At 52.5% G+C, this 15,015-nt stretch overlaps 1 protein-coding gene across 6 annotated transcripts in view; it reads left to right on the top strand.

Annotated features, from left to right (window-relative positions):
* Positions 1-15,015, top strand: part of LTBP2 (latent transforming growth factor beta binding protein 2) — a 100,837-nt gene that overhangs the window by 44,699 nt on the left and 41,123 nt on the right. For all 6 annotated transcript variants that reach the window (XR_011532946.1, XM_070593917.1, XM_070593916.1 and 3 more), the window contains exons 4-8: positions 3,051-3,241; positions 5,953-6,123; positions 6,656-6,862; positions 7,732-8,018; positions 9,082-9,184. Coding sequence is in view for 5 of the 6 variants with exons in the window: in XM_070593917.1 (XP_070450018.1) it covers positions 3,051-3,241; positions 5,953-6,123; positions 6,656-6,862; positions 7,732-8,018; positions 9,082-9,184 (959 nt within the window). In the remaining variant the exon portion in view is untranslated. The remainder of the gene's footprint in view (positions 1-3,050; positions 3,242-5,952; positions 6,124-6,655; positions 6,863-7,731; positions 8,019-9,081; positions 9,185-15,015) is intronic.

Genomic DNA, 15,015 nt, shown 5'->3' with positions numbered 1-15,015 from the left:
TGACAATGGATGGGGCTCAGAAAGCTCTGGTTGTTAAAAAGGTGTTGACACCAGATTAGGCTCTGGCCCTTTATAGGTAAGGATGCTTAAACAGTATAACAAGATTTTGGGGGGGAATCTTTTATTTCCCTTAGATGAAGAAGAATTTTTAGGGCTTCAGGAGACGTATTTTGTCTGAACTGTATCTAGTATGTTTTTTTCTTTGTTCATGTGATTTTAAAATTCTGGCGTAGTTTTCAACCTGTGATCATTTACTAATATTTGCAAAGTAATCACAGGGTTTCTCTGTCCTTCTTAGTCCTCACAGCGGCCCAGTGAGGTGGATGTCGCTGTTCCCATTTTACTTATGAGGAATCTGAGGCTCAGGCGAGCTAAGTGACTTGCTCAAGACCATTCTGCCAGCAAGAGGTGGAACTGACATCTGCCTGGCCCAAATCCTGCCCTCTCTCCTCTGTACAGCCAGCTCCTATCTACCACGACAAGGGGATACTTGGGTTTTTGTTTTTGTTATTTTTCTTCTCTGCAAAGTTAACCACTGGCCCTTAAGGGATTTGAACTCAGGAATCTTGGGGCCATTAGCATCGAGTTCCAATTAGAAAAACAACCGACAGCAACAATAACAACAATGACAACAAAGGGCCAACAAAGAACCCTTTGATTTTCCATCTGGACCAGATTGGAGGGCTCTTTGTCAGGGTCAAGTTCAAAAAAGTACCAGGTGGTCTGGGCAGAGCACGCGCTACTCCCTCCACCTCTCTCTGGTGCTTTGTGGCGCTGGCACTAAGGTGAGCTGTGGTACCAGCCTGCTACCACCAGGAGGAGGCTCCACTGACCCACCGGCTCACCCCCCTCTCTCGGGCACCCTCTTGGAAGCGTTGAAAGGATTGTGTTTTCTGCTGCAGCTGGTTGTGCTGACCTTCTCCTGGGAATGAGGAGCAGATGCTCGGGGTTTGGGCTCCCAATGCTGGTCCATTACAGCTCCAAGAGCTTCAGGGTGGCTAACAGGGCCTCTCTCTCACTCTAGCCCCTAAACTTGGGAAGCAGGGTGAGGCATGGTTGGGGCCTGTCAGGGTGAGGATTTGCTGCTGGTAGCACCAGAAGGAAGAGCAATATTTGATGCTCACGGGAGCCAAGTCCTGAGCCAACAGAACTGGAGTCAGGATGGCAGAGGGAGAGGGTCCCCGGACCTTAGCCCATGTGGGCAAGGAATCCAGTGGAGAGGATAGGGGTGGGACCTACTGGGGGGAGGAGCACCCCTCTGGCCTGAGCAGAGGCTCTAGGCTGAGCTGCCATCCTGCTCTGGGCTGGAATGCCCTGGGTTGGAATCCCGGGCCCTGATTTATCTGTTGTCTAACCTTGGGCGAGTAATCACCCTCTCAGCTTTAATGTGTTCACGCCCACCACAGTCCAGACACTGTCGTGTAAGCAGTGGTTCATACACATTGTGACAGCGACAGAGTATCAACAGTGGAGGCTGCTTTGTAGAATGCACTGCCTAACAATAAACACATAAAGACGTGTTCAAATTTATGAGAAAACTCAGATATTTAAGATATCAAAGGATATGAGCAGAAACTTTTGACAAGTGGCAAATAGATGTATGAAAAAAATGTAAACGTCAGGAGTAATAAAAAAGGGAGATAAAAGCAGCATTGAAGTATCATTTTATGCTTATTTAATTAGCAAAGTATAAAAAATTAATAATATGCAGGGCAAGCCCAGTGGCATAGTGGTTAAGTTCATGTGCTCTGCTTTGGCAGTCCGGGGTTCACAGGTTCGGATCCTAGGAGTGGACCTACACACTGCCCATCAGTCCATGCTGTGGCAGCATCCCACTACAAAATAGAGGAAGATTGGCACAGATGTTAGCTCAGTGACAATCTTCCTCAAGCAAAAAGAGGAACATTAGCAACAGATGTTAGCTCAGGGCCAATCTTCCTCACCAAAAAAAAAATATATATAGATATAGATATATATAAATAATATGCTATGCTGGCGAGATTGTGCTGTAAGTGGTACATTTATATGTTTTTATGTGACCCTTTCAGAAAGCAATAGACTCGTGTGTACTTAGAGCCATAAATGTTTATAACCTTTGATATGTCATTCTAGTCCTTGGAATTAATCCTAAAATAATAATCCTTTTCAGAATTTCTATTATAAGAATTTTTCAAACATACAGAATAAAATAGAATAGCATAATGAATCCCCCTATACTAAAGGAATATTTTAACAGAAGAAAAAAGCTGAATGAGTAAGGATGTGCACAGTTAAAAACAATCTAAATATGTAACAGAACAATGTCTGAATAAATTGTGATTGGTCTTCAGATAGACTGTCATGTAGCAATTAAGATGATAAATATGAAAATTATGGAATTGTATAAAGTATGATCTAATGTTTAGTAAAAAATCAGAATTTAAATTGTATCTATGGGTGATGACAATAGTGTAAGAACAAACTTGAGCAAATGTTAAATGGAAAAAGTATTTGCTGTGTTAGGGAGGATGATGGGTTCATTTTTCCTCCTTGAATATTGTTGTTATACTATTTTTACAATAAAATAAGCGAGAAGGATATTCTAGGCTCCACCCCTGAATCAATCTGTGAATGTGTATTTATTGGGCACCTATTCCACAGGTATTTGTATGAAGAGTTGTATTAAGAATTGGCAGGGAGTAGGCACAGGACTCAGTTTGGGGGCAGACACTGGTCCATAAGAGTCTTGAAGACTCTTACAATGTCAGAGCTACATGGGACCAGTCTAACATTTTGCAGTCGAGGGCCCTGAGGTCCAGAGAGGCTAAGTGACTTGTCCAGAATAACCAGCCAAAGCTCAGTGATTCCACAGAGAAGTAGACATTCCCACTGAACTAGCTAGCTCATTCCCCCTGCGTCAGGGCACCTCCATTTTCCAGGAGTTGGCAAGAAGGGAGCCAAACAGAGAGCACTCTTCCGTGCAGAGGCAGGGGTGGGGAGCACCCTGAACAGAGAGGGCACAGAGACACCGCTCCCAGGATGCAAACCCCATGTCACGGTTGTCTCCACAGGACCCTGAGTGGGCTCAGCCAGACCCAGCCCTCCCAGCAACACGTGGGGCTGTCCCGGACAGTCCGACTGTACCCGGCCCCTGCGGCTAGTGGCCAGCTGACTTCCAACGCCCTGCCCGCGGGGCCAGGCCTTGAGAGGAGGGATGGCGCCCAGCAGGCAGCATATCTGGACCCCCTGTCATCCCCCTGGGGTAAGGACACCTGGTCTCGGGATCTTGGAAGAACAGGACATCTAAATCTCTGACCTTCTTCTCCCCACCTTTGCTTCCCCCTCCACTCTCACAGAGGGGCCGAGTCGTCACCTTGTCCCTCATGCTTTCAGTCAATCAACAAACGGTTGTCGAGCGCCTGCTTTGTCCCGGGCTCCAGAGGTCCCAAACTCGCCGTCAGCACTTAGCCCCCTTAAGACCCTTGGACGTGGAGTGCTCCATTTCCACCCCATCTGTCACCTGTCCAGCCTTTGCTTCCTTCGCATGCAGCCATGACCCTCACCTTCCCAGGCCTGGTCCTACCACCTCCTCCTTCCTGCACATCCCGATCCCCTGGACCAACCCCACCACTTGCTTCATTAGCACCTACAGCTGGGCCTCTGCTTCCTGGAGAAGGGAACCAAGCATCCCTTGGATTCGCGCCTCCACATGTTCTTCTGGTTCTGCTCGCTGCGCCTCAGTCCTTCCCTGTGCGCCTGGACACTCTCTCTCTCTCATTCCTCAGAACGGCTACTCCAGCTGCCCCTGCTTTCCCATCAGCACGTGGACATGCCTGCCGCCTCCCAGGGAGCCCCTCACCTGTCTGCCTGTCTGTCCCACCACACACGCCACTCCCTCACCTAATCTGTGCCCGAGCTGACCTCCTGTCTCTGTTTTCCTTTTAAAATTGAGGTGAGGGCTGGCCCTGTGGCCGAGCGATTAAGTTCACGCACTCCGCTTCGGCAGCCCAGGGTTTCACCGGTTCAGATCCTGGGTACAGACATGGCACTGCTCATCAGGCCACGCTGAGGTGGCGTCCCATGTAGCACAACCAGAAGGACCTACAATTAGAATATACAACTATACTGGGAGGCTTAGGGGAGAAGAAGAAGAAGAAAAAAAAAGGGAAAGAAAGAAAGATTGGCAACAGATGTTAGTACGGGTGCCAATCTTTCAAAAAGTAAATAAAATAAAATTGAAGTGAAATTTACATAACATAAAATTCACCATTTTAAAGTGTATACTCAGTGATTTTTAGTATATTCATAATTTTGTGTGACCGTCACCACTATCTAATTCTAGAACATTTCCATCATTCCAAAAAGAAACCCCATACCCATGAAGCAGTCACTCCCTATTCGCCTCTGCCCCCAGTCCCTGGCCCCACTAATCTTTCTGTCTCTATAGATTTGCACATCCTGGACATGTCATGTGAGCAGAATCATACAACGTGTGGCCTTTTGTGTCTGATACAATTCAGTATAATATTTTTGAGGTTTATCCGTGTTGTAGCACGCATCAGTACTTCAGTCCTTTTTATAGTGGGTGGCCTTTCTTGTCATCTTGAAAAGGAGGTGTCCCTCTTCTTGTCTAAGGCACACCTCACTTCTTGTTCCTCTGGAATGCTAGGCCATGACTTGTCCTCCTCTCGCCCCGTCTCTCCTCCCCCTTCAACCTGTCGCCTCTCTCAGCCCCTTCTCATCAGCATATGCACCTGCTTGCAGCCCTCTGATTCCCTTTCTCTCTCTCCCTCTCACACACACACACACACACAGAGTTATTTCTCCACTTCCCTCTGGCTTTCTCTCCATCACTCCTGCCAACACAGTCTAGTTTCTTGAACGCGTGGTCTACATAGACTTTTTTTTTTTAAAGATTTTATTTTTTCCTTTTTCTCCCCAAAGCCCCCCAGTACATAGTTGTATATTCTTCGTTGTGGGTCCTTCTAGTTGTGGCATGTGGGACGCCGCCTCAGCGTAGTTTGATGAACAGTGCCATGTCTGCGCCCAGGATACGAACCAATGAAACACGGCTGCCTGCAGCGGAGCGCGCAAACTTAACCACTCGGCCACGGGGCCAGCCCCCTACATAGACTTTTTATACTTCCCTCCTCAACCCGTCTGCCTTCCAGCTCCCCTCCTGGGCTCCCTACACTGAATGTACCCCTCCTTTATATTTCCACCGTCGCCACCCATATTAAGTGAAGTGACCTCAACTTGCACTGTTGCAATGACCTGCCAACTGGTCTCCCTGCCCCCCATCCACCTGCACCCCCCAGCTGGGAGGGCATTAGGCCCCCCACTTCCTCTTTGATCTCTTACTGAATTTTTCGATGACTTCCCTCTACCAACCGAATGAAGCGCCCGATCCTTGTTCTGGCGGTTAGGGCCCCCAACCTGACTCTAATCATTCTTTCAGGCTTTATCTTCCTCTACTTCTCTTAGAAAACTTCACTCCTGCAAGTCTGAGCTCCACTCAGTTCTCTGCCCTTGTGTTCGAAGCCCCGCTGCAGACTTGCTAGCTGTGTGACGTGGGGCAACCCAACCTTCTCTGGACCTCGTTTCCTTAACTGTGAAATGGGAATATTATGATGGATATAGGAACATCACCTATATTCAACCATTTCAACCTACAGAAATGACAATTTCTAATGGTTCAACCTAAAATAATCCTCACTCAAGAGGGTTGAGAGTTAATGTGCATAAAGCCTGAGCTTAGTGGCCAGTATGTTGGCGTCGCTCAATAAATGCTGGACTGTGAGCTTCTCAAAGATATGACCCCGCCCCCACCATGGGATATGGAGCCCGTAGGTGCTTAGCAAATGCCCTTGGGATGGATTCACCCCTGGTCCCATGGGCCTTTCTGACCAGCCTCTGGAGGTCCTAGCTGTGCCTCTCAGCCCTGCCCCCTGGACCCAAGCCCTCTCTCTGCAGGGCTGAACCTCACGGAGAAAATCAAGAAGATCAAGATTGTCTTCACTCCCACCATCTGCAAGCAGACCTGTGCCCGGGGGCACTGTGCCAACAGCTGTGAGCGTGGCGACACCACCACCCTGTATAGCCAAGGCGGCCATGGGCATGACCCTAAGTCTGGATTCCGCATCTGTGAGTCCCTTCCCCCCCCAGATGGTTTCCGGCTGACCCTGGGAGGGCAGGGGGTACAGAGGGCGGGCCTGCCTTGGGCAGGAGCCCAGCTCTTCTGCAGGAAGGAAGCCCACTGCTCTCACACCGTGGCTTCTGTGATTTGTCCCCAGTCACACAGAAAGCTGAGTCCTCACCCAGCTCTGCCATGGCCTAGCTGTGTGACTCTCGGCAAGTCACATAACCTCTCTGAGTCCAAGTTTTCTCCACAGAGAAGTGAGGGAGTTAATAGCGCCACTGCTCCCCTGCCCCCCAGGTTATTGTGGGGTTGAGGAAAGGCGTGGAAGGTCTTTGTAGAAAGGCAAAGGCTGGTTATTGTCTACCCTTCTTCCTTCCGGGCCTCCTGGAGAGTCTCTGCCTTCCAGGGGGTGCTGGGTTCCCCAAGCCTCCAGATTTGGGGTCCTGCTCCCCCTGCTCCTCTGTTGTCACCCACCGGCCACATGGTGGGTACTGCTATGTTCTTCCACCTCCGGTCACCTTGAGGTCACTGTCGTAGATTTCTGCCAGATCCCCTGCCTGAACGGCGGCCGCTGCATCGGCAGAGACGAGTGCTGGTGCCCCACCAACTCCACCGGGAAGTTCTGCCATCTGCCCGCCCCAAAGCTGGACAGGGAGCCCTCAGAGAGGGGCTCCCGCCACAGGGCCCCACTGGGGGGCCCCTTGAGGCAGTCCACCTTCACACTGCCTCTCTCCAACCAGCTGGGTGAGTGCGGGGTGGGGGCGGCACGGGACTGGGAGGTGCCCCGGGTCCCCTGTATGGCAGGCGCTGGCACCGTGGTGGAGGGGACGGGAAACTGGCTCTAGTCCTTTCTTCATAGTCAGACGTCCCTCCTTCTCTTCCGCCCTCAGAGCTCAGTTTCACTCTCTAAACTTCTCTTTGCCCTTCCATCCGAATTCATCAATGTTTTTTTGCCCTTACCCCTCATGGGGTGCTATGGGTGAGACAGCAGAGTATGAGGGCAGGATCCTGCCCTCAAGGAATGCACAGTCCTGGACATAGAGGGACGATGGACAGGAAGGAGGACATCATCATGGAACATTTCATTTCCCTTGCCTTCCATTATTAGGTGCCAAACAAAGGGTACAGAAAAAGCCAGAATTCTCCAGGAGCTCTGGGGGTGGAGAGCTCTGTGCCCAGGGTGCTGGGGGAAGCCTGCGTGGAGGAGGAGGGCTTCAGTCAGGCCTTAAGCAATGGGCAGCCTTTGGTCAAACAGAGGGCGGTGGGAAGGGCTCCTCTGCAGAAGGACAGGCTGAGCAAAGGGGTGCAGGTGGGACCATGCAAGGTCCGCGGGCTGGAGCTCAGGGGTGGTAAGGATCGCAGGGGAGGTGGAATCAGGAAGGGAGTGTGAAGCTGATATTGCAGGTCCGTTGTTGAAAGGTGGGGAGCCAAGGAGTTTGCGCTTAGTCCTGTCCCTGCTGGGGTATTGTTCGGGGTTTGAGCAGAGAGTGAAGAAACGGAAGGAGAGTTTTGGGGAAACACACAGCCAGTGGCCTCCTGGCGCAGGGCGGGGGGGCACTCTTCAGAGGGTGGGGCCCTGTTTCACCGACTCTGACCCCAGCCCCTGTGCGCAGCCTCTGTGAACCCCTCCTTGGTGAAGGTGCACATTCGCCACCCGCCAGAGGCCTCAGTGCAGGTCCACCAGGTGGCACGGGTGCGGGGCGAGGCCGAGGAGGCCCAGGAGGAGAACAGCGTGGAGAGCAGACCCGCGCCTCGGCTTCCTGCCAGCCCCAGCCACAGCCACTGGGACAGCAACAGCATCCCTGCCCGGTCTGGAGAGGCCCCTCGGCCGCTGCCTCCAGCAGCACCCAGGCCTCGGGGGCTGCTGGGCCGGTGTTACCTGAGCGCTGTGAATGGCCAGGTGAGACTGTAGCTCCTGCCTGAGCCCTGGGGGCTTCCAGAATAGCAATTGTCCCCCACTCTGCCCCTTCTCCTTCTCTCTCTCCTTCTCATTCTTACGGAATGTGTCTGCAGAGTCTCCCATTCTCCAGATGGAAAAACTCTGGGCATAAAAGTGCCTGAGTGTGGAGAGGCTGGGCCTCTGCCTGGGCTCCACTGGGTACCTGTCAGTGCCAGGCACACCGAAGAGGACCCAAGAGAGTGCCCCTCTAGAGGGGTCACCAGTGTCCTCCAGTCCCAGTAAATCCTGGACTTTCCTGGAGCTGAGTCCAGGACCCCTGGTGCACAGACAGTGGGACTGTTAGATCTGGCAAGAAGTAGTTTGGTATTCAGTTGAGATTGGGGTCACAGAGATGTGGAATTAGCAAATGTGGGTTAAACTCCAAAGCCTTGGGGGTGTGAAGATGAGAGACAGCCCCTCCCGCCCTGGAGTTCTCCACACTCGGTGATGGGAAATCAGGTGAGCTCTTCCGAGTCCAAGCACCTAAGACCAGGGACTGAGCCAGACCCAGGACGGTTTTTCTCAGGGTTGCAGTTTGGTGTTTCCAGAAATCCCTCCTGAGGTTAGGAAGCTGGAGGAGGTGGCAGGTGGGAGCGAAGGGATAGAGGCTCTGAGTCCCCAGACCCTCCCTGGCCTCTCAGCTTGTGGTGTCCCTGAGCCTGGACACTGCCCCGGGGAAGGCCTGCACCGTAGGTGACCCTGGAGTCTGACAGAGGAAAGCCCGTCCTTTGGGACCCTCTGTGGGTGGGGGACATGGAAGCTGGCAGTTTGCAGACTGCACAGAGCAGATGTTGTCTTGCCTGGGATATGTCCCCACTCCCCAAGTTTCAAGTCTGGTAGAGTGGACCACAGGTTTCTCTGCTTCCTTCTGGGGCATCAGCTGACCCTCTCCTACCCTCCATAGTTGGGGCATCCTCTGGTAAGAAGCGGGGGGTGAGCTCTTGTCTCAGGCTTTCCTGGAACAGCCCTGGGCACAGCAGGGAAGGGCAGAGGCGGTGATGGGTGTCCATGGCCTCTTTTCCAGTGTGCCAACCCCCTGCTGGAGCTGACTGCCCAGGAGGACTGCTGTGGCAGTGTGGGAGCCTTCTGGGGGGTGACCTCATGTGCCCCATGCCCACGGAGACCAGGTGAGTACTGAGTGCCGAGGTCCCGGGTTGTGGGGGAAGCTCTCCCAGGGCCTGGCCTCTGCTGCCGGGCACCCTCCTCCATCTCCCACCAGGGTCTCAGAGGCCAGGAGGGTAGAACAGGCCATAAACCAGGCAGGCTTTCCAGATCTGCCCTGAGGGTGCTTCTGGCTGGCGGCTGAGGCTCCTGATGGCTCAGACAACTCAGCCCTTCTGCCGGGGGCAGCCTGGCCTACCCGCTCCAGCTGACTGCCTGGGAGGGGTTCCTCTCTCTTGCCAGTTGTTCTTGCTCAGATTTTAGGGATCCCATCCTATGCTGGGCCCTCTCCTACCCCTCAGCCTCCTTCCATATACCCCCAGCCCAGGTACCAGGAGTCCAGAGGTCTCAACTGGGTGACTGGTGTTTCCTTCATTCTCTCCCTGGAGGGGTCCCCATGTGTCCTCCTCACCTGTTTCCTGCCTTCCAGTCTTTGAATCAGAGTTAGGTGTCTGTCCCAGAATGTCCTCAGCCATACTGAGAAACCCAGTTCCCTCCCTCTTTTGGATGGTGGGAAAGCCCAACATGTATTCATTCATTCACTCACTCATTCACTCAGCAAATACTCATCTGGTGCCTCGTATGTGCTAAGCACTGAGAAGTCAGGAGTGAGCACAGTATTGCTCGTGTAGGCATTGCTCTTACAGCTGGGAGGTGGTGACGCGGTGCCCGGGCCTGAGTTTGGTTTCTGCCGGCTCAGGCTGCCATCCCCCTCCAGGCCTCACTCCTGGCCCGGGCCTGGCCTGTATTTCTTCAGCCTGTCAGCAGCCGATGCGGTGAGTCGGCTTTGTGGGGGGCCTGGACCGGAGCCCAAAGGTGGGAGGAGCAGGGCTGTTCCTCACTTCAGACTCGGCTGTGGAGCAGTGACCATATTTTCCAAACTGAAAATAAGTGTGGGCGGTTTCACAGCGGGACGGAATTTTTGGTGAAGCTGCACAGGGTGGTATGAAGCTCCCGGGCTGGAGCCTCCAACACAGAGCAGGTACCACTTCCAGCTCTGCACGCCGACCTCTCTCTGCTCTGTGTCTGACCTGCAAAGTGCAGACAGAAATAGCGCCGGCCTCGCCTCGCAGGGCTGCTGTGAGCGTAAATGAGGGGATGCCTGTGCTTAGCGTTAGGTCTATAAACATAGCTGTTATCGTTATTATTAGAAACTATCCCCCCAGAAAGGGAAAAGGGAATGGATCTACTGCCCTACTGGGAGGAGGGGGCCAGCTGCTCAGCATCTCCCCCAGCAGGCCAGAGATGGTTTTGCCACTTTTCTTCTGTGGTTTTTCCTTCCTCCTTCTGGGTCAGGCCCACCCTTGAGACTTCATATCTCACATTCTATCCAGTCGACAAATATTTACACTGATGGGGCAGTTTAAAGTGCCCTAGTGTGCAGGCCCTGGACACACGGTGGAGAATGAGGTGAAAACAGTGCCTCCTTCTCCAAGCTTACAGTCTAGTCGGGGAGAAGGGACATAGACAGGTAGTGGGCATCCAAAAAAGAGAGCTAGTGCAGCGACGAGACACGTACCAAGTGCTGTGAGAACACAGACAGCAAAACCGGGGCCACTGATAGGTCCTGTCGTCCTTTGTGCAAATTAGAGAAAGGTGTCCCTTCCATTTGCTCAAAATAGTCTTTACCAGTATACAAATCTAGCATGCCAGTGATTCCCTTAAATGTGGTGCTTTTGTGCAGTACACAACCTGCACATATGTACACTCTAGAGTAGGGGATCCTAGCTCAGACCGGTGGATCAGGGAACACTTCTTATAGGAGGTGACACCCAAGACGAGATCTGAAGAATTATTAGAGTAGGCCAATCAAAGAGATGGGGAAGAGCTTAACAAACCAGGAAATTGCACATCCAGGTGAGCCAAGAGAGGGAGCAGCATTTCCTGGAGCACGGCACACTCAGCCTCCCTGTCCCAGGTGGCACCTCCCACCACCCCTCCCCAACTGGTGTTCAGCACATCTCGGGAAGCTGGGCACCAGGATGCAGACCCTGGAATGTCAAGCATTCCAGCACCCTGAGCAAGAAATAAAAAAGACCAGGGCAACGTAAACATTTAAAACACATTATAGTGCGGCTGGGCATTGTATACAGAAGGGGCAAGACACTGGGGAAACTTGTTTTTGTTGACAGAGTGCCAGACACCTAGCTCCATGCCCGAGCCTGGGGCCAGGGTGGGGGATGTTTCTTTAAGTAGGCATGACAAGCTAGCTACTTTACCAGAGTCAGAGGAAGACAAGGCAGCTGTGGGGTGGGTTTGGGAATAGTGGGCTAAACAGGCAGGACTTCTGGGTTCTAGAACATTCTCAGGCCTCATGGCTTTGCCCCCCTGAGCCTCTATTTCTCCTCTGATAAAATAAGGCTGTGCCCTTCAGGGAAGGGCTTTGTTATCCCAAAAGAGGTGGTCTAGCAGGATCAGGGAGTGAGGGGAGTGATAAAACCAGCAGCTGGAGATCCACGTGACTTCTTGGATTCCTCTAAATCACCTTCTGGCTTCTGAGGCTCTGTGCCGGACTGTCAGAGAAGGTCCCTGCAGAGCGCTGCTATTTCTGACATGGAAAGGGACTGTTCTGAAGCCTCAGTTACATGGCACAGACAAATCCCTTTCTTCCAGAAAAATCCTCAATGCCCTCTTTCTCAGGGAGATGGCTCAGGGAGTCAATCTAGGCCAGCCTATGGTTCCCCCTTCTCCCTTCACTCTGAGTGACAGGTGCAGCAGACCCTCCAGGACTCAGCCTGAGCCACGTCTTCCTGACCTCTTGGGAGTTGTCAAAGGTCTAAGCTCAGGCCTTCTGCAGTCCCCCTGCCAGGGTCTGGGGAGCACCCGGTTCTCAAAAGCCACTTTGATTGAAGTCACATTTTTGAGTTTTTGTCTGAGAAAGACAGACATCTGGGTTGACTGGAAAGTTGGCCGCTGCCCCATCTGGCTTGGCACCGGCTGTGTTAACCCCAAGGCCCCTTTGCTGGGACAGGCAGGGCTAGCACACGGCTCACCGCCTGCAGTGGTGGGCTCCAGCTGTCTGCCACCAGATCATCTTTCTGTCTGCCTGGTGTGGGACGAGTTCACCTCAGAACCCAGGCCCCTCCCTGTATCTCCAGGGACAGCCGATTCTCTTGCTCAGCCCCTTCAAGGAATTCTCATCTTTCCCTCTTAGAAACAATAATAGCCCCAGTTACTGAACTCGTACACTCTACTGGGCTCGTCACCCGCATTATCTCATGTCATCGTCACAACCACCTGCCACGTAAGGATCCTTACACCCATTTGACAGATGAGGAGAATGAAGTTCAGAGAAGGCTGAGGACCTTGTCAAGGTCACAGGGCTAGGACAAGTGAAGCTAGGATTCAAACCACAGTGTGTCTGATTCTCAGCCGACCACGATCCCCGTAATCATTCTGGGGAGGCCCGTACCTGCCTGAAGACAACAAAAATCAGGACATTTCACAGCCAGAAGGATGCACCCCAGGATTGTATTTCCTAAGTTATGTGTGCGTGGAGGACAACGTCCCTCGAGAAGATTCGGTTGAACAGACAGGCAGGGCAGCACCCAGCAGCCCAGGCCTGAGTTAACAGAGATGAGCTGAAAGAATTGTCCCAGGGAGAAGCAGGTAGGCTGTTCCGTGATTCCGGAGGGCGAAAGTCGATGAGTGAGTGCTTCTGGGAAGCAGAGCTCAACTCGAAACTGAGCACCAGGAGCAGCTTATTAAAAACTGCAGCTGCCCTGCCCATAATGGGGTATGCCTGGAAATACTGAGCTCCCCACCGTGAGAAGTGTGCCTACTAAGGACAGGTTTGTAGAAGGAACTGGGGAAGGAAATTGATTGTTGAGGGATTGCAGGTTTATATATATGTCTGAAAATTTATTTGAAACCCTCAATAGAAAGACAGCTTTGGCTTGGCTTGGTTTTGCTGTGGCACTCCACGAGGAGTGTGACAGGCGCAGATCTGTGATGCCAGCCCCGGGGAGGGTGGCTGTGTGAGGGTGATGTGGGCACTGGGCGAGGTTTGGAGCAGAGAACCCTAGGGCAAGTCACAACAGCAACATCACTATCATCACCGTCGTCCTTAGCAACCGTTTATGCAGAGCACTTCATAGGGGCCAGGCACCATGCTTTCTCGTCTCGTTGTATCCTAACAATATCTCCAGGAATTGGGTGCTACTATCTTCATTTTACAGATGAGGAAATTAGGCCTGAAGCCCCAGGTCTATGGTACCCAGACCCCTACTTCTAACCCCTCTGTCATCTGCCTCCTTGGATCAGGCATTTGCTCAACTGGAGGACCTCTGGTGGGGAACAGCTGTGCTGGGGTGGGGCTCCTGTTCTCAGGACTCCTGGTGAGACTCCCAGTCTCCTGCCCTCAAGAAATGGGATTTTCAGAATTCTAGTTGCTGGGCTGAAAAAAGTGCTGCTTTGGCTTGGGGATGTTTTGAGAGCTTTCTCCAAGGGACTCAAAGCCTCCTGGGAATTGTGCCTCAGCTCAGCGCCCTCCCTACCCCAGCAGGAGTGTCGCTGACATGTGGCATCCCTGGCCTGGAGAGCTCCAGGGAGGGTGGGGTAGGGTTGGATGGAGCGGCACCTGTCTGAGCCAGGGGTCTGAGTGGACCCCTCTCCACCTCGCTGTTTGTGGTGACCAAGAGTCCCAGTTCAGCTCTCATGCTGCCCTGAGGAAGCAGTCAGAGCCCGTCTTTGGTGGAATTTCCAATTCATGGCAGGAGTCCTTTAGGACTTCACCAAAGAGGAAAATCTGGAAAAATGGACATTATGCTAATTACCAATATGTGACAAGGATTGTGCTCAGAGTTTTGCATGCTTGTTTAGTGTTCAAAATAGTCCCCTGAGGAAAGAATTGTCATCCCCATTTTACTGATAGAAAGTTGAGGCTCAGAGAGGCTGAGTGACTTGCCCAAGTCTCTCCAGCCAGTGAGGGGCAGCAGGCCAGCTTGCTGTCCTCAAGACTATGTTGCTAGAAGGAAGGAAGGAAGAAGATAAGGAAGGAAGGAAGGGAGGGAGGGAGGCAGGAAGGAAGAGGGAAGGAAGGAGAGAAGGAAGGGAGGGAGGGAGAAAAAGAGGAGCGAGGAAGGGAAGGAAGTGAGGAAGGAAGAAGAGAAGGAACGAGGGAGGGAGGGAGGAAAGAAGAAAGGAGGGAAGGAAGGAAGGAGAGAAGGAAGGAGGGAGGGAGGGAGGAAGGAGATAAGGAAGAAAAGGAGGAAGGCAGGAAGCAGAGGACTAAGCCCTGGGGAGCATCTATCTACAGGGTCTGTGCCAGGCCGCCTGCTAGCTTCAGTCTGACACTGATTATTTCAGGAAAGCTAATCCGCATAACAACCCATGAACTGAGTTTCTGTCTCCACTTCTACAGATGAAAAAAGGAACACTGAAAGAGGATAAGAAATGTGCCCCAGGTCACACCGCTCGTCAGAGTGGAGCCAGGAATTAGATGCAGGGCTAGCTGCCCTAGCACCCACACTCTTCCCACTGCTCTGGGGGAGGGGAAGTTTCTCTCCAGCTTACCCGCCTGAGGTTTGCAAATCGGGGGTTCAGCTCCAGCCTGCTCACGTGCCCCTGTGCGTCGAGCTTAGCCTTATCCCGGTGTCTGTGTGTGTCTGTTCTCTGGGCGGAGGGGTGTATGGCAGGGGACCTTCCACATCTCCCTGGTGCGGCCATCTGTCATCACAGGCTGAGATCAGCATGGCTTGTAAACAGCCCAGTGGCCAACTATATGTCTCCACCATCTCCTCCCTGAGCTCTGTCGTGAAGTCAGGGCCAAAACTGTCTCCAGCAATTAGTTTGCCCT

Source organism: Equus przewalskii, chromosome 25 (genome assembly GCF_037783145.1).
Source record: "Equus przewalskii isolate Varuska chromosome 25, EquPr2, whole genome shotgun sequence".
Classification (NCBI taxonomy): Eukaryota; Metazoa; Chordata; class Mammalia; order Perissodactyla; family Equidae; genus Equus; species Equus przewalskii.
The sequence above is the reverse complement of the archived record's forward strand: the minus strand, read 5'-3'. Positions and strand labels throughout refer to the sequence as shown.